The sequence below is a fragment of the Hypomesus nipponensis genome, chromosome 27, assembly GCF_054491055.1.
Source record: "Hypomesus nipponensis isolate SF chromosome 27, ASM5449105v1, whole genome shotgun sequence".
Classification (NCBI taxonomy): Eukaryota; Metazoa; Chordata; class Actinopteri; order Osmeriformes; family Osmeridae; genus Hypomesus; species Hypomesus nipponensis.
In genome coordinates, this window is record NC_140387.1 from 12,905,492 (window position 1) to 12,924,141 (window position 18,650).

At 38.5% G+C, this 18,650-nt stretch overlaps 1 protein-coding gene across 10 annotated transcripts in view; it reads left to right on the top strand.

The window, feature by feature from the left end:
• Window positions 1–17,915, top strand: part of ppip5k2 (diphosphoinositol pentakisphosphate kinase 2) — a 64,156-nt gene extending 46,241 nt beyond the window's left edge. For 3 of the 10 annotated variants that reach the window (XM_084694046.1, XM_084694045.1, XM_084694047.1), the window contains exons 21-32: window positions 86–200; window positions 356–463; window positions 536–652; window positions 1,993–2,160; window positions 4,728–4,769; window positions 4,937–5,110; window positions 7,724–7,799; window positions 8,834–8,953; window positions 10,071–10,133; window positions 15,743–15,886; window positions 15,966–16,058; window positions 16,685–17,915. In XM_084694046.1, the coding sequence (XP_084550172.1) occupies window positions 86–200; window positions 356–463; window positions 536–652; window positions 1,993–2,160; window positions 4,728–4,769; window positions 4,937–5,110; window positions 7,724–7,799; window positions 8,834–8,953; window positions 10,071–10,133; window positions 15,743–15,886; window positions 15,966–16,058; window positions 16,685–17,262 (1,798 nt within the window). In that variant the 3' untranslated portion in view covers window positions 17,263–17,915. The remainder of the gene's footprint in view (window positions 1–85; window positions 201–355; window positions 464–535; window positions 653–1,992; window positions 2,161–4,727; window positions 4,770–4,936; window positions 5,111–7,723; window positions 7,800–8,833; window positions 8,954–10,070; window positions 10,134–15,742; window positions 15,887–15,965; window positions 16,059–16,684) is intronic. The other 7 variants (XM_084694049.1, XM_084694050.1, XM_084694048.1 and 4 more) reach the window with 7 other exon arrangements.
• Window positions 17,916–18,650: the final 735 nt, after the last annotated feature.

Consider the following 18,650-nt stretch of genomic DNA (forward strand, 5'->3'; position numbering starts at 1 on the left):
CACATACTTGTATTTGTTAAGTTGGGAAGAAGACTGGCCCTGCCTCGTGGGCTTATGCTCATTTATAACCTCTGCTTATACTCAGATACTCCCGTGGAGTGATGTCACCAGAGAGACATGTGCGAACGAGACTGTACTTCACCAGTGAGAGTCATGTTCACTCTCTGCTCTCCATCCTCCGCTATGGAGCCCTCTGTGATGTCAGTAATGAGCTGCAGCTACATTTTTCATCAAGATTTACATTAATGTCAAATACAGTATGGTCAATCCACAATAAATGATGACACATATCTATTCCGTTTTGTACTAACATTTTTAAGAGATTGATTCAATTTGAGTTGTTTTTCTCTTATAGGAGACCAAAGATGACCAATGGAAGAGAGCCATGGACTACCTCAAAGTCGTCAGTGAATTGAACTACATGACCCAGATTGTAATCATGCTTTACGAGGACCCCAACAAGGTATGGTTGTAACCTCAGTGAGTGCTTGTATTTATTTGGAACACGGTGCTAAAGCAAGTCCTATAACTGCAGGACCCCTCGTCTGAGGAAAGATTCCATGTGGAGCTACATTTCAGCCCAGGGGCCAAGGGCTGTGAGGATGACAAGAACTTGCCTTCTGGCTTCGGCTACAGACCAGCATCTCGAGAGGTGAGCATCAGTACTCTTCAGCGACAGCAAGCAGGAGTTGCTATTGGATATACAAGGTTCTTTGTTAGCATTCAACAGCCATGCAGAATGTACTTACGGATATACAGTGAGCCACAAAAATTCCTTGGACTGTGACACATACTTTGTCATGAAACCAGCGGCTATGTCGGTTTGCATGTCAAACTACAATACCTTGTCTGTATAAAACTGTACAATAATAATTACTTGAAACACTAAATCTACAACAATGCACAAAATCACAAAATAATCTAATTTTCCATTATATTGCACCGTGTGTGCACTGTGTGTGTGTGTGTGTACGAATTAGAAAGGGTATAGTTTCCAACGAGTAGCTCAAGAACCGGGCACTCTGCAAAGTTCATATTTTGCAAGTGTCCATTTTATAATCCAATGTGTGCAATGCCACAATTGACGTTTGGATAAACGTTTACATTTTCAAAAAATCATTTGCTACCGGTTTTGCTCGCTTTGCTCTCAACTTTCAGCCATGTTGAGATGACTGAGCTGCACTCGTGAGCCAAAACTATATGGATAAAGCGAGCCAGAAACAGACATCCGACAGAAACATTATTATTTATGGCAGTGCGATACAGAAAATCCAAGACAATTTTACAGATGAAATACTGGCTAGCTAAAAAAGAAAATATTTAAATGATGATGTTTTATTTCAGTAGGTATAGCTGGAAGGTTTTTAGCTACAATTAGTTTGCAGTGCTGCTTTCAAAGGAGCCTTTATCGAAGAAATGCTGGCTGGCTAACAGAATGACAATATAAAGTGTCAGTATAGATCAGGGAATTCTGTTACAGAATTCACTGGTGTTTACTGATGTCAAAACTACCTGCACATTGCAAATGTCTCAACACCGGACATAGGGCACTATTCCTACCACCTTGGTTTCTTAGGAGCATTGGCAATCTGTATAAAATAATGAGAAATTGCTTGTATGACGTGGATATGTGTCTAGAATAGATGATGTAGACATTGAACAAGTACTTCAGAGATGAAAGAGAATCTCAATTGTGATCTGAGAAACATACCAAAGCCACTGAGAACTGTCATCACTTGCTGCATCAAGGGCTATCTATAATTCCAGAAATGTGTTCGCCACCGACATCATTGCGGGCACTGTGCCCTATCTATAATTCCAGGGATCTGTGTGTGTGCGTGCCACCAATTTTATCTTGGGCACTGTGCACTATCTACTGTTCAAATCGGTATTTGTGTGTTTCTCTGGCATCTTAGTCACCAACTGCGTCACAGGCACTGTGCACTAGTGCTATATAAATACTATGTCCTTTTATGATTTATTTTTTATAAGAATGAGGGCTCCAAGAAGTCTCAGAACGACAGCGACGAAGAGTCAGGTGGTGCCAGGCGCGATGAACCGGATCGGGCCCTAATGATGTTTCGACCCATGGTCTCAGACCCAATCTACATCCACAGAAAATCCCCCATGCCACGCTCCAAAAAGATTGGTTCTGTGGAAGTAAGTGACCCCTTCAGGTCTGTGTGGTTTGTACGTTAGTGTAATTATTCAATTTTAGGTTGAAACTGTTAGGTCATTGTTAGGAGCCATAAATTGTTCATTTATGATGAACGCCAATATGCCAACGCCAGAGTGTTTTTTTCCGGCCCAGCACCATGTTTTATTTATTCTATCAGCAACTCATTATGGCCTTGATTAATGTTACATGCAGAGTTAGGGGACTTAAGCAGGAGCTTAAAGTTATGTGTCAAGTAATTCTGAAGACTTGGTGAGTTCACAATCAGCATATATTGGTGATGCCGGATTTGTTTGTCATTTCCATGAAGAAACGTGGATGTAGGTAAGTAACACTGACAAAAAGCAAAAAAATATGTACTGCACAGGTTGTTCAGGGGTATTGTGATGTTTTGGTTGTCTTTTAAGGGCGACAAAGTTCACTCTCGGATTTCATTGTCTTGGTGAAATAACTCAGATGTGCAGTAGTTTCCAACACATTAGAAAAAGGTCCATAAACCAAGTCTTACTTGCTTGGGATCCAGTATAAATATTCAAACCTGTTGTTCAGACATGCAATATTATTATACTGTATTTATACCACACCTATGCTTGTCAAATAATTTCTCACAAGCTTGTGATCTATTATGGCACTGTTTATTTTTGGGGAGTTCTGAATAGTTTATACAAAATATGATTTAAGTCTAACTGCTAAACAAAACAATTGTTTGGTTTGAATAAATCATGAATTTTATAGTAGTACCATGGCCCCTGACATTTTCAAAGTTCTCTTGTCAGACACTTAATTCAACGGAAAGCAATAGGGATGGTTTTTGTTAATGTCTATGAAAACATGTCTACACTGTCCAAAAAAACATTTGGTGCAATAATGGTGCATTTCCAGCTGACTATTATGACTATATATTTATCTTGTATATTAAATATTTGTCCAACTCCATTATCTACCCTCTAATTATCATTGCCATACCAGTAATATACTAAAAAGTCACACCCTCACATTGCATGTACCTTAAAATGCTACATTTTATTTTTGATCAGAAATCTGACAATAGACAGCATGTGAAGCCCTCTAGTGTGATGTCAGTCTACTGTACAGTTCTATAATAGTATGCAATTCACTATGGAACTATTTTGCTTTGTGTATTTTGTACTTTTATATGAAGAGTTGTCAGTTTTGGGTATTCAGTTGAAAATACAAAAGTGGAATTAAATGAAACAGTGGTGGAATTAGTGGAAGAAATACACAGTCAGCCATAACATTATGACCACCTGCCTAATATTGTGAAGGTCCCCTTTTATGCCGCCAAAACAGCCCTGACCTGTTGAGGCATCCTATTTAGGCATGGACTCCACCACACCTCTGAAGGTGTGCTGTGGTATCTGGCACCAAGATGTTAGCAGCAGATCCTTAAGTCCTGCAAGTTGCGAGGTTGGGCCTCTATGGATCAGACTTGTTTGTCCAGCACATCCCACAGCTTGATTGGATTGAGATCTGGGGTATTTGGAGGCCAAATCAACACCTTGAACTCGTTGGGTTCCTCAAACCATTCCTGAACTCTGTGTGGCAGGGAGCACTATATCCTGCTAAAAGATCCCACTGCCATCAGGAAATACAGTTTCCATGAAAGTGTGTGTATATGGTCTGCAATAATGCTTAGGTAGGTGGTACGTGTCAAAGTAACATCTATATGAATGGCAGGACCCAAGGTTTCCCAGCAGAACATTTCACAAAGCATCACACTGCCTCAGCCAGCTTGCGTTCTTCCCATAGTGAATCCCAGTGACGCACACGCACACGGCCATCCACGTGATGTAAAAGAAAACGTGATTCATCAGACCAAGCCACCTTTTTCCATTGCTCCATGGTCCAGGTCTGATGCTTACATACCCATTGTAGACACCCTTGGCAATGGACAGGGGTCAGGATGGGTACCCTGACTGGTCTGCAGCTACTATATGCTATTTGCCCATACGCAACAGGTTTAGTTCCCCACGTGCATCAATGAGCCTTGGCCACCCATGACCCTGTCGCTGGTTGACTGCTTTTCCTTCCTTGGATCACTTTTGACGAGCTGCAGTTTTGGAGATTCTCTGACCCAGTCGCCATCACAATTCTGCCCTTGTCAAAGTCGCTCAAATCCTTATGCTTGCCCATTTTTCCTGTGTTCACTTTCATGCCTAGTATCCCACACACTGACAGGTGCCATGATAAGGAGATAATCAGTGTTATTCACTTTACCTGTCAGTGGTAATAATGTTATGGCTGATCAGTGTATCTTTACATTCAAATTTGATAGGCCCAATTTTGTTAAATGTGCATTGTATCAACATAACAACATAACTTCTGACATTTTACAGGTGTGTGCACACAAGCCACTTGGCTATGGCTACATTTACTTTTAAATGTGCAAATCAATTTGATATAATCAACCAATTTGTGCCAGTAGCTTATAATTCATCTCTAAGTCAACATACTCCGCCAATGTACAGTTAACACTGAGAATACATTTTATTTTATTTTTTCCTTTTTTGTGTGTTTTGCTTTCCTTTAGTCCCCATTGCAGGCAGACTTTAACAAGACCGCACCTGGCAAAGTATGACTATACATTTTTATATACGCAACTCCTCTCCTGAAAAAAAGGCACACTTGGGAATGTTAATGGAATAGATGGGGACATGTACATAGCTATGTATGCTGTATTGTTCTTTTCTGTAATGCGTTGCATGACTGTGCTGTTTTTGCCCCCTCTCTCACTTCCAGGAAGAGAGCCCCCTGAGTGTGTCTAGCCCTGACTCTATTGGTACCTGGCTTCATTACACCTGTGGTGTTGGTACTGGGCGTCGAAGACGCAGATCAGGGGACCAAATAACTTCCTCCCCTGTCTCCCCCAAATCACTGGCTTTCACATCCAGTATTTTTGGCTCATGGCAACAGGTTTTTACATATTTAATTCATTATATCACACACAAAAACAGATTAGTGCTAATTTTGGTCATGCGCACATAAGAACACTGCGGCAGTCAACAAGGACACCTAATCAGCAGATTAATGTAAAGAAGCAATTAAAAATTAAAAATCTTCCTTTCACACCCTGGTTTAAACACTTTACTTTTGTATTTTCGATTACTTAAAAAATCCTGGTATGTCTGTAGTTTATTGGATTCACAGTATTTATGTTCAAAATTCTAATAGTTGCTATGGAGTTACTAGGTCTAGGCCTCTTTCCCTGGGTTCATCAAGTTCAAATTCAGTTCATTTTGCGTTTACAAAGTACGATTCAGTTGAATTATATTTTGTTTGATGCACCTCACATTTATACAAGTGATTACACTAGTTTTTTTCCTCTATATGTCAACTTCCATTATGGTTATTATTTATGTCATATACATTTATATCACCCTCTTAAAAGTCTGGTTAAATAATTTTTACTGTATTGTACCAGTGATTCGTGTCCATAGTTTAATGTTAATGTGCTCATACATTTAAAAAATCCCATTCTTTATATTAATCTGCTGGAACAAATATTAGCTGTCCTTTGCGATTTGCTAAGTTTTACTGTCGTTTGAGATTTGTCAGTTTGGGCAATTTGGAGTGATCGTGGGGATTTTTAAGTTGGGATATTATCTATTTGAAGGGATGTCTGCAAAGTCGTCTGCTGCTTGTATCTCTTAAGTACTAGGTACAGGCCCATTCCTGCTTGGGTGCAACTTAACACTGTTGAAATATAGGCATGTCTATTTCCACTACATTTCTCACCCCATTTTCAAAAAAGAAACAGTAGTTTTTTATGTCATAAATACTTTCTTGATTAGTTGATTACATAATGAATACGATCAAGACTGTGGTCACACTTTCCATTTTTTGGGGACTGCATTTGCTTTTTACGTGAATAGGACAAGACAACTTGCACCATTGGTTAATTGTTTGTGTAGAGAACAGCAGTTCAGCTTTTGACAGAGTGCAAATGCCACACAAACTGTCTTTGACATGACCAATTACAACTAAGGGGAGCTGGGATATCCAGTGATGCAAAGTAGTCTGAATGTTATGCAAACTACAGTATGCAGCTTAACAATACAAAGCTTGCCTTATAGTAAGCCATCATTTTAATGAAATTAGTTGAAGAAAATAAACTGCAATGATGAGAATGAGGGGGACATGTTACATAAACATGGATCCTGCCATGTGACCTGTAGCAAACCATTACTGTAAGTCAAAGTGTGTACAAAATCTGAAGCCTCTGCATTGACAACAAAAAAATAGGATAATGTGACAACGGCCTAAGGAAGTATGTGCTCAAGTAGATTTTAAACCATATACAATTATTAAGTCATAGCTTTTGAAAGTACTTGTTTTTGCTGCCAGACTACATGTGACAGAGTTAAAGGTGCATAATACATGGCTGTATGTGTGGAGGCACTAGCATGTCTTTACAACAAGTGCTTGTTGATTTTTCCAATTTTTATTGTCAGAATAACATCAATCCACTTTTGGATTCTGGATCTGTTACAGCAGTGGTTCTCAACCCTGCCCTCAGGGACCCCCTGTCCTGCATGTTTTATATGTTTCACTGCTCCAACACACCTAATTCAAATGATCAAACTCTGTAGAAGCCTGGTAACAAACATGCATTTGAATCAGGTGTATTGGAGCAGGGAAACATCTAAAACAAGCAGGACAGGGGTTCATTGAGGACAGGGTTGAGAACCACTGTGTTACAGCATTCACCACACAAGAGAAGTAGTATTACGACTTTTATGACAAATATGTGGTCTGTAGGGTTATTATGAAATATTACAATTTGACTGCAATTTCAAAGTAACAAACTCTAGCTCAGATAGCACCTTTAATTAAATCCATGATGACATACAATGACCTATGGTAGGGACTATTTCAGCAGAAATACTAAAACAAGAGCTGATTTAATGGAGGTTGGTACCATTTGGTTGGTGTAGTTTGTCACCGAGGGGAGGCTGGGTCAAGGTATTTACCTTGCCCCTCAGGTAAGATCTGTGAGGTGTGAGAGTGGGCTCATAATGTGCTCATGGTGTCGTGCTTCCACCATCAGGCATCCACTTCTCATAACCTTTCAGTCCCAGCCCAGCCCAGGATCCTGATGTCCATCCCTCTACAACCCTTCCACATCTTGGTTTTGTCTTTGCACAAATATTAATATCTCCAATGGGAAAATGAGAACCCTTAACCTCTCCTATTAGTTTTTTCAGTTTTGACACAGGTGTAAATGTGAATCTTTCTTGAAGTTGTGCACCCTGACTGTTGACACCTGTTGTTTTTCAAACTGTTGCCTTGTCTCCATCCCCTGCAATCTCTTCACCTGCCATGTGCTATTTTATTGCCGACCTGTTAACTGGAATGGAGATGTTGCATGATCCATCTGTCTCCGTCCTCTTTGCTATGTGCACTAACATTTCCCAGTGCTGCATATTAACATTTGTTTGTCCTGAAAATATGCACATTTTTGTTGAAGTTGTGGATGCCCACCCTTTTGGGGTCAGTAATACATTATACTGTGTTTTTTTCCTATAGGTTCTGTCAGAGAATAATGCCCATGTTCAAAGACCAGGTAGACTACACTCTGAACACAAGTTAACAACAGGAATAGGTAAGCATAAATTATTTTTTTGTAAAACATTTAATGTACTATTATGAAAAACATGTGAGGGAATGTCTTTACATTTTATACTGTATTTTAATTGTGTAACATTTGCATTTAGAAAAACTTTTAAAGCAGAACTTCTGTATTCTCCATTTCATCTTAAAGTATATCAGGATAGTGATGTTCAGTTTGTTCGGTATAAAAATGTGTTCTATGCATTTAAAATCTTTGCTATGTTTTGACTGTGCCTCATGCACCTGAAGTGTGATTTTCTTGCACAGCCTGCTCTATTACTCTGTATGACTAAATGATCAGTAAGGCTACTAAATTTGTGATGTTAAGCTTGTTTTGGCAACTTGAAAATGAGCTTTACCTGAAGTTTATAACAAGATTTTTGCCACACAACTAATAACAGTGCTGACTCAGTTTCTCATATGCTGGTAATGTCTTTTGTGACCTAAAATGTTGTAGCCGCAGCAAATTCTATGCACAAAAGCAATGGCATTTTGTCGGCTACCATTTTAGAAATGGCTATCCTACACCATTCAGCTTCCTGAACCTTACCTTAAAACTATGACCTTGTCCTGTGTGTTGTAAAATGTATGTAGCTACACTTTTTTTATTTTTAATCTCAAACCATGTTTTCATATGTTGTGCTCATCATGTTTTACTTCCTATTTACCTGCTTCAGTTATTCTGTAATTATTCGCAATATGTTGTTTAGCAAATATCAGAGACAGATTTAATTGAAAATATTTCAGACAAAGACCTAGTGCTTAGAAAATAAGACATATTGCTATGGTTAGTTAATATTACCCACAAAGTTTTTATCATCCTGCATTTTTCAAAAAGGATAGGGATGTATGAAAACAACTCCCATGGCCATCTTTGTGCCAAGTGACATTACTGTCATTATGTGAAGGCTCTTATGAGGCGGCACAAAATCTTTTGTGGCAAGAATCTCCAAGAAATGCATGCATTCCAATGGTGTGGATGTGGCCCACATGGTTGCTGTATGTATCTTTTTGAACTCCCATCAGGGTCTCATTGTGCTGGCCTGTTTAGCTCCATGGTGCTCGGAGCTTCCTCCAGTGCACCTAACCTACAAGATTATGCTCGTGCACACCGTAAAAAGCTGACCTCCTCTGGCTTCTTAGATGGTATGTGCAAACACGCACACACATCTTAAAGAAAAGATGAATATTTTTTTTCCCCATCATTTTGTAAAATAATTAGTTTCTTTGTATTTCAATGAGAAATATTTGCCATGACTGGCCCATTTTAAGTGTCATTCCCCTTGTGAACCATCCTGTTTTACATCTGGTGCATTCATATTCTTAGTTTTTAAGAAAATAATAATTTAGCAAACAATTCATTTGTTTTCTTTTCTCCGGCTGTGTGTTTGGATTGTTTTGTTAAAGAATGCAACCATTAAGTTTATTTAATATTTGGTAAAATAACAAATGAAAATTAATTTACACCCACATAATAAAAATATGTATGATTACTCCACACTGATCACATCACAGTTCAGATCTAGATATGATTATTTTCTGTGAAACGCATTAGTAGTATAACTGAAATATTTGCTGTATCTATATAGGGCTGGAGCTAAATGTTAATGAAAACTTAAATGATCAGATATACAGTCCACATGGCATCTACTGACCAAATCTAAACTTGAGCACACCATTGGTACCATAGAACCTTTTGTTGCAAACATTTTTGGTTCGACCAGTTATATTTTGTAGACTTAAGTTGTTGGGAATTACTCAATTATAGATGGAATTTTAAGATCTTCGGAAATTGTAAATATTTTGTGTTTTTGAGAGAAAGTGGAAATCAGTAAATCATGTTGATCATCAGATGACTACTTTTCCCATGTAAAATGACATACGAATCAGATGAAACTGCTGGTTGCTGTTGGCTCAAAATGGGAGTTGGATGTGGTTTGAACGAGACAGTATATCATTTTGTATTTTTTTATATAAATTATATATATATATATTGTTCAGATTTCTATGAAGTGGTGCAACAGAACTATATTCAATCATACTAGAATTCCTAAAGCATAAAAATAGCTAAAAATATGGTTTGGTTTCTCACCTTTTCTCTGGCTGAGAGAATCTTAACACTTACTTCACTACTAAAACAAACCTCTCTCCTTTCCCCATTTTCCTTCATGCATGCCTTCTAAAGCATGGTTTCTTTTGCCCTTTTTCCATAACCCGTTTCTGATAGTTACACATTTCAGGTACCTGTTTTTCTCTTTCTCAGAGGCCACGCGTGGTTCTGCTGTAAAAAGATTTTCTATCTCATTTGCGCGACACCCAACCAATGGTATGTTTGCTTTTGTTAAGATACACCCCTACCTCATCCATTCTGATTTTTTGTCTAGATAGAATCTCATCCCCCCCCCCCCCCCCCCCTGCCAAGCACATGGAATGTGACCATGAACCTTGGGTGCTAAATGCTCATGCAACTCCCAGAAACCATGTGTGGCTTTTGTTCTCTTGAAACTTACTCAACCTAGTCGTACTGGTGTTAAGAGTCTTTAGCTAAATAGTTTTCCTGAAATGCAAAGCCATAATTTTTTGCTGGCTTCTTTGTTACCGTCCAAAGGTGTGATATTTAGCAATTATTTACCTTGGTACTAACTAGAAATATGCTTTAAATGCCAAAAGTTTTACAACTGTATCTCATTCATAAATATTCCAGTCATACCTGTACAACTAGGCTAAATATTGTCAAAGAATGCATGCACCATTGCTACATGGTTATGACAGAATTCAAGACATTTCTAACATTTTCAAAATTCACACACTGAGAAAGTGAGAAAAATATCAACTGCTTTCCCTCTGTGGCTCTAAAGACTGTCACCTATATCATGCAAATTTGTAGTTGGATGTCATAATGCAGACCATTTCTGTTTTTCATTAATTTTGGGATATCCAATTGTTTTATTTTTTATCTGCTTTTCTAAATGGGTCAGTCTTTTCCAGTATGTTCTGTGGTAAGTGTTAATTATGTTTTATTAACCCTTTTAATTTTGTCTAAATGTTGTATGGTGTCCTTAGTTATAATATATTTTGTTGTATAAAGTTTAGTTTCCTTAGTTCTCTCCCTCTATCTCTTCAACCTCTCAAAGTCCGAACCTGGCACTCCCGTTTTCTTCAACATTTTGCTAAGAAATATCCTACATATAGTCCTACCTCAGAAAATCAAATTCTCCAAATATGTAGGTTTTCTTTATTAATATCACTGGCAGATGACCTGTGGCTATTTAGATGTTGATTTAGTACATGTTATCATTTATGACAGCTGTGTATTTTTTCTATCGTCCAGCCGTTCACACACTAGCCGGATATATCAGATCTATTTTAATCCTTTCCTTTTGAGCTTCCTAACAATGCAGTTTAGTTTCAGATGTTGACACATTTTTACCCAAACACCTCAGGATATTTATTATAGAATAATGTGGGATAATCATACAGACAGAATTTGATTAATATATTTGAAATTAAATGATAGATTAGCTCATTTTGTTTTGCCGCATATTTAGTTTACGATTCCCTTAAAGGCAAGTTTTTTACTCTTGGTGATCATACAAATGTCCCCCTTTACCTTCATGCTGAAGTCATGGACAAAATATAGACACCCCTTGCACTTTTCAAATGATGAAAAAATATATAAATATATAGAAAATACCTGTCCATATTACAAATACGTTAATCTTAGCATATCCTTTAAATATCTGAAACATAATTGACAATATAGGTTATCTAGTGACAACCTTCCCTATTCTCGTTTGATTGTAGGGATGGTATTCTTTTCTCTTGAAGGCTCAATTTTGTATTCTGTGTAGATATTGTGTACGCCACCAGAAATCTCTAATTTGGTCCAATCCGTCCAAAGTGACATTCTCCTAGAAAGATTTTGTCTTATGTATTGTTAGCAAACTCTGTTGTACTTGTACAGTGAATGAAACAATTATTTGATCCCCTGCTGATTTTGTACGTTTGCCCACTGACAAAGAAATGATCAGTCTATAATTTTAATGGTAGGTTTATTTGAACAGTCACTGCGTTTACATGATGATATTAATTCGAATCTAGCTTTATTCGGTTAATGCAAATTTTTTGGGCAACTGCTATTATCCGAATATTCATGGCAGTGAATAAACCGAATCATGCATGTCATATCCCAGTATGATACGTAGTGCTGTATTCATTACAACTAGTGGTGATACAGCCCTTTCCGCTTGACCTCTTCACCACTACCAACGACATCAACATTTCGAGAAAGACGGCGAACAGAGAGTGAAACTACATCCCTCTACATTTCGTGCATGATGACAATAGGTGTACTGCGAATGCAAACGGCGCTATTGGCTCGCGTTGTTAGTTTCTGCCGGGCCGGCTCCCACTCCCAACAACTTATTGTCTTTTTTGACTTCTAGGTCACGACCTGGGAGGGAGGGCGGCGGGATCTCAAGCATGCGCAAAGACACAGAGTCCAGTTCATAGTCCAATTCACCATTTACAAGCATGCGATGTCCGAATTATCAACCGACTCGGATCGAGTTATCTCGGGGTGTCGATCGGATTGTAGTCGGACCGCAATTATTCAAACAAAGGTGTTTATAAGAAACGGATCATTCTATTTCAGTCCAAATAAGCCAGTAATTTTAATCCATGTAAACACAGTGAGTGAGAGACAGAATAACAACAACTAAAACCTTTTTTTTTTTTTTTTTTTTTTTGATTAGCATTTTAATAAGTGAAACATATTAACCCCTCTGCAAAACATGACTTAGTACTTGGTGGCAAAACCCATGTTGGCAGTCACAGAGGTCAGACGTTTCTTGTAGTTGGCCACCAGGTTTGCACACATCTCAGGAGGGATTTTGTCCCACAGATGCAGATTTTAAGTCCTTAACGTTTCGAGGCTGACGTTTGGCAACTCCAGCTTTCAGCTCCCTCCACAGATTTACTATGGGATTAAAGTCTGGAGACTGGCTAGGCCACTGCAGGACCTTAATGTTCTTCTTCTTGAGCCACATCGTTGTTGCCTTGGCCGTGTGTTTTGGGTCATTGTCATGCTGGAATACCCATCCACGACCCGTTTTCAATGCCCTGGCTGAGGGAAGGAGGTTCTCACCCAAGATTTGACGGTACATGGCCCCGTCCATCGTCCTTTTGATGCGGTGAACTTGTCCTGTCCCCTTAGCAGAAAACACCCCCAAAGCATAATGTTTCCACTTCCGTGTTTGACAGTGGGGATGGTGTTCTTGGGGAAGCCTTTTTCCATCTTCCAAACACAGCGAGTTGAGTTGATGCCAAAGAGCTTGATTTTGGTCTCATCTGACCACAACATTTTCACCCAGTTGTCTGAATCATTCAGATGTTCATTGGCAAACTTCAGATGGGCCTGCTTTCTTGAGCAGGGGGACCTTGCAGGCGCTGAAGGATTTCAATACTTCACGGCGTAGTGTGTTACCAATTGTTTTCTTGGTGACCATGGTCCCAGCTGCCTTGAGATCATTGACAAGATCGTCCTGTGTAGTTCCGGGTAGGGATGGAGATTTTAACTGATTTCACTATTCGAATAGTATCCGAAATTATTTTCGAATATCCGGATAATCTATTTTGTTAATGTGGTTCCGTTATGTAATTAGCCTGACGTGACGCAAAGCATACAGTAAACACATGAACCACCACACATTCTGGCAATAATTGGGACTGTTAAGCTATTAGATTAAATAAGGGTTGAATAAAGAAAGCAAATGAAAGATCAATTTATTAACATGACGAAAAGACAATGAACTTGAAAAAACGCTGCGTCTTCAGACGTAGGCTCTTAATTTGGGGAAGAAGCGATTAGCCTATTATTATGTGAAATAAAAAGTTTGCTACATTGGACTGAATTCAACACATTGGGTAGGCTATTCTCGATAAAAACGAAAGACACACGGATAACTATTGCATATTAACTTGGATATTAACTTGGAACCGGAATCCTATAGGATACGGTGCGCCACCACACAATGCAAACATAAACAGCCGATTACGCTAGCTCTACATGGCTACTGGTAAGAAAATAAATAAGCCACAACTGCATTAGCCATACGCATTTTTATTCAGGAGAATTAGCATGTAAACATGCTCAGGGGAGAGGCGAGTACGGAGTCGATTTACGAGCAGGCCGGCGTAGAAAAGACTGCAGGACCTGAGGTTGCTGCGAGGTACTGCTTAGCCAGGACACTATGCTTCTTGTAGCGCCAAATGAAATGAAAGGAGACTCGCAGCAGAACAAAGGCGTAACCTACCTTTTTTGATGGTTTTCATCATTTTCTAACGTCACAACTATTAGAATTCACAACACGACGCGACGGTTTTTCAATAAAATGTTTTTTTAAATTAAACTACGCTCATAAGTATTCAAAAAAAGTATTCGAATACTAACTTACTTTAGGATATCCGGATGTTCGATTAACCACGCCCATCCCTAGTTCCGGGCTGATTCCTCACCGTTTTAATGATCATTGCAACTCCACAAGGTGAGATCTTGCATGGAGCCCCAGACCAAGGGAGATTGACAGTTCTGTTGTGATTCTTCCATTTGCGAATAATCGCAACTGTTGTCACCTTGTCACCGAGCTGATTGGCAATGGTGTTGTCCAGCCTTGGGTAGGTCGACAATTTTGTCCCTGACATCCTTGGACAGCTCTTTGGTCTTGGCCATGGTGGAGAGTTTGGAATCTGATTGATTGATTGCTTCTGTGGACACGTGTCTTTTATACAGGTAACAAGCTGAGATTAGGAGCCTGTGCTCCTGGCACAGGCAGAAATCTTTCTGATTGAGAGGGGGTGAGATACTTATTTCACTCATTAAAAAGCAAATCCATTTATAACAATTTTGACATGCGTTTTTCTGGATTTTCTTGTTGTTATTCTGTCTCTCACTGTTCAAATACACCTACCATTAAAATTATAGACTGATAATTTCTTTGTCAGTGGGCAAACATACAAAATCAGTAGGGGATCAAATAATGTTTTCCCCCACTGTATCTGTCAACTTGAATATGTTTTCACTCAATCAAGTTTCTTTCACCACAATTTCAACAGTATTTTGCTGTAACCTGTAAACACTTTTTCTTGTGTAGTCATGTTCAGGGAGGTTACCTTGTGATTTGTGACCTTATGGTCCATGCTAGGCAACAATCTTGGGTCCGACGTTTTTGGTGCATTATTTGAAAAAAGTGTAAGAGTGCCAATATTTTTAAGTACAGGTCATAGATGTTTTTTTGTTTTTTTTTTACATCTGCCTTGTTGTCATAAAGCTTGTGAGTTATTGTCATTAGTTGTGTTCTTTTTGCAACAAAAAACAATAGAAATTTAAATGATATTGTGGTGGACGCCGACAACATTTGTATGTATTGATTTTTGCTGCACATTAATTAATTAATTAATAAATCATAACACTAAGATAATTACCAGTCAATACTACAGAAATATTCTGCCATTTTATATTACAGCTATTTACTTAGACCCCTTATAGTAATGATGACCTGCCATTTGTTATCAATTTAGTTTATGGTTAGTAAATCAAAAAGTAAAGTAAACCAAAAAATAAATGTCGTTAAGTAAACATATACAATTTTTTCCACCTCATTCTGTATGAAACAGTCGTGAATAGATGGCATATCCGTCTGTGGGATGTACTTTTGTGTAATTCATCTGCTTCCATCCCATAGTGTCCACCTCAATCAGATGATTATTTTTATTTGGATTATATTCATTTCAAAGATAATTGAAGCGTCCTGTTTTTGAATTGCAGTTTCATCTCCCTTTGCTTGGTGCAGTTACCTTGTCACTCATGAAGGGCATGTAGCGTGTCCCTTTCAGTTTATATTTCAAAAGCTTAGCAAACTATTGTTTTCCCTCAAGGTTTTGAATTGTACTCCATGGTCCCATCCATATGCCCTTTGGAGACCTTGCACAACTCTCTTTCGCTGAAGCAGGTGGATGACTTCCTGGCTTCCATTGCCAAATCCCATGATTCAATCTTAGACATTTCTGCCTCCTCCCCGGGTATGTATGGCTACTTGCAGATAATCAACTGTAATTTGTCATAGGGGGAATCTGATTGCCTTTGTTTTGTGCTCAACAGCTGTGAAGAAAATCCCTTTGAACACATACACCCCAGCAAAGGTCTTACCCTGTCCGTTCACTCAAAGCAAAACAAATCTTAAAGCTACAAATGGTAAGATAAATGTTAACAATTAACATCTAGCTATACAATAGCTTGTCAGCTGTTAGAATTAAGTCTGAATCTGTTTATATCAGAGGTCTTCAACCCTGGTCCTCAGGGACCCCCTGTCCTGCACGTTTTAGATGTTTCCCTGCTCCAACACACCTGATTCAAATGAAATGGTCGTTATCTAGTTATGAAGAAGCCTGTTAACGACCATTCATTTGAATCAGTTGTGTTGGAGCAGGGAAACATCTAAAACCTGCAGGACAGGGGGTCCCTGAGGACCAGCGTTGAAGACCTCTGGTTTATATAATTTGAAAAGATGCAGTTAGGATCACATTGAAGGGAAAACATCATCACTAAACAATAACATGACTTAAGACAATTTGCGAGACAATTATTAATATTACATTTTGTTTTTTGAATATTTAATATACTAGCCAATTAGACTATTGTTGGCACTTTGGACAATCGATATTAGCAACAATGAACATTAGACTTCATACCAGTGGAAAGTATTAGGGAGACATTGCAGCTCCATCCCAAACTTACCCCAACCCAAAGTTACCCAAAAAAACAATATGATTTCAGAGTTGTTCATAATATTGCAATTCCCCTTTTATTGTCTCTCACAGTGAGCGAAGTGTCCCACTGCAAATTCCCTAGCTATGATCCTATGGACATGTCCTCAGAAGGTGCAGCTGGAGAAGTGTCACAGCATATTTCTCTCCAGCTAACTGCGGAGAGGAAATTAACATTTCAGCCTACAACTGAGAACCAGCAACCTGTTCTAGAAACAAGTCAGCACACCTTTAGTGGTCATGATAAACTCATTTTAACCTCTGGCACATCCGGGCCTATTGCAGCCCTGCAATTTGATGGCCAAAGTTCAAAAATTCTACCGACAACAATCGATGGCAAAGTTCAGCAGAATACGCCTACACATAATATCGCACAACCCTCACAAGAGACAATGACTTGTAAAAAGTCATCACATCCTCCTTCTCAAGAAACACTGGCAAGTGGGCAGGTGCCAATGCAAACTCTAGCCCAATACCCTCAAGGTGGTAAAGTGCCACCACAAGCCCGTTGTTGCAATTTTTCCCCCACAGGGAAGACCAAGGCGATGTCATCCCTTGACCAATTGCACCTAGAGAATCTGGATAGAGAATCATTTTCTGTTACTAGTGGCAAGGAAAAGGTGACAAAATAGGATTTAAAAAAATTTGATCAGTGCATTGTTTAAATTTGTTAGATATCACACAAGTCACAAGTGTTACAACCATTGTTGGGAATTATATTACAAGAGAATAACATCAGTCTATTAGTATTTATTGTTAAAAAAAACTGTTAGTTACTCTGGACCATTTCATGAAGTTTCAAAGCTTTGAAGTGTCACTGTTGCATCGTTTGTGTGTTTTGTAATGAGTGTAGACTTGTACTACATCTGATGTATTTTGAGTGACTATGTTCTACTGTATGAATGGTTTCCATTTTGTTCATAATTTGCTAATGTCTTGTATATTTGAATGCAGATGTACAGTGTAAAATACATTTAGCTGTCTACATCATCATTATTAAATATTCCATAGCTGTGACAAATGGAATTCATTCCTCAATTTCAGTCAAGGTCCAAAAATGTTTTCAAAGGTCAGATGAAATGATAAATTTCTATGTGAGTTGAAAACACATTTATTTTCAATGCTACTCTGAATTTGCACTTCTTATTTCTCATCCATGATACTGGAATGTCTGCCTCATCAATACTGTGATGACAATTATTTCTATATTTTACATGTAATCAAACTTGAATGTTGAACTGTATATATTCAGAATAAATTCTTGTATTAAGAGTCTGTTCTGTTATCTGTTTACAGTGTTGTATTTGTTGCTTTCTGGTAAAGGATTTGTATGTTGCTAATAAGAGAGTTGAGAGTTGTGTTGTCCATGAAATTGTTATGGATTTATACAGTGCAGCGCCAGTTAATTTTTAATGCAGGTGCTGAGGGGGTGCAATCATATATATAGATATAGATAGATAGATGTAGATATATATAGATATATATAGATATAGATACTATTAGTAAATAAGCAAAACTCCGCGGCAAATGCATTAGCGGACTGCTCCTTGTCCTTGACTCCGTACAATTAACATCCGATTCTTCGATCGGATTTCCCAGACGTTATTTTTGGGTGTGCTATCGGGGTGCTTTGGTCTTTCTTGTGGGTGCTGAAGAACCTGCTAGCCCCTCCCTAGCGCCGCACATGGATGTTGTGTGTGTTTGGGTTGCCAACTGTGTCACTATGAAATACGGGACAAAAGGTGCCTAACGCCGCAGTGCGGGTATAGTTTTGTGTGAATATATTGTTGTAAGCCATTTGTCTAATGATACCTAATATCAAAAAATGAAACTATATCAAAAAATGGAGGTAACTGAATAATGAAATGCAGTAAATGGTTCTTAAGTATGATAATCTTTTGGGAGCGGGGATTTTATTGAATCCCGTTGTAACGTTTTTAGTAACCAAAATAAAAAGACCTCACACCATTTACCTAAAAGTTGTGCACTGGTATTGGGTCAGGCCCAGATTACTTCATGT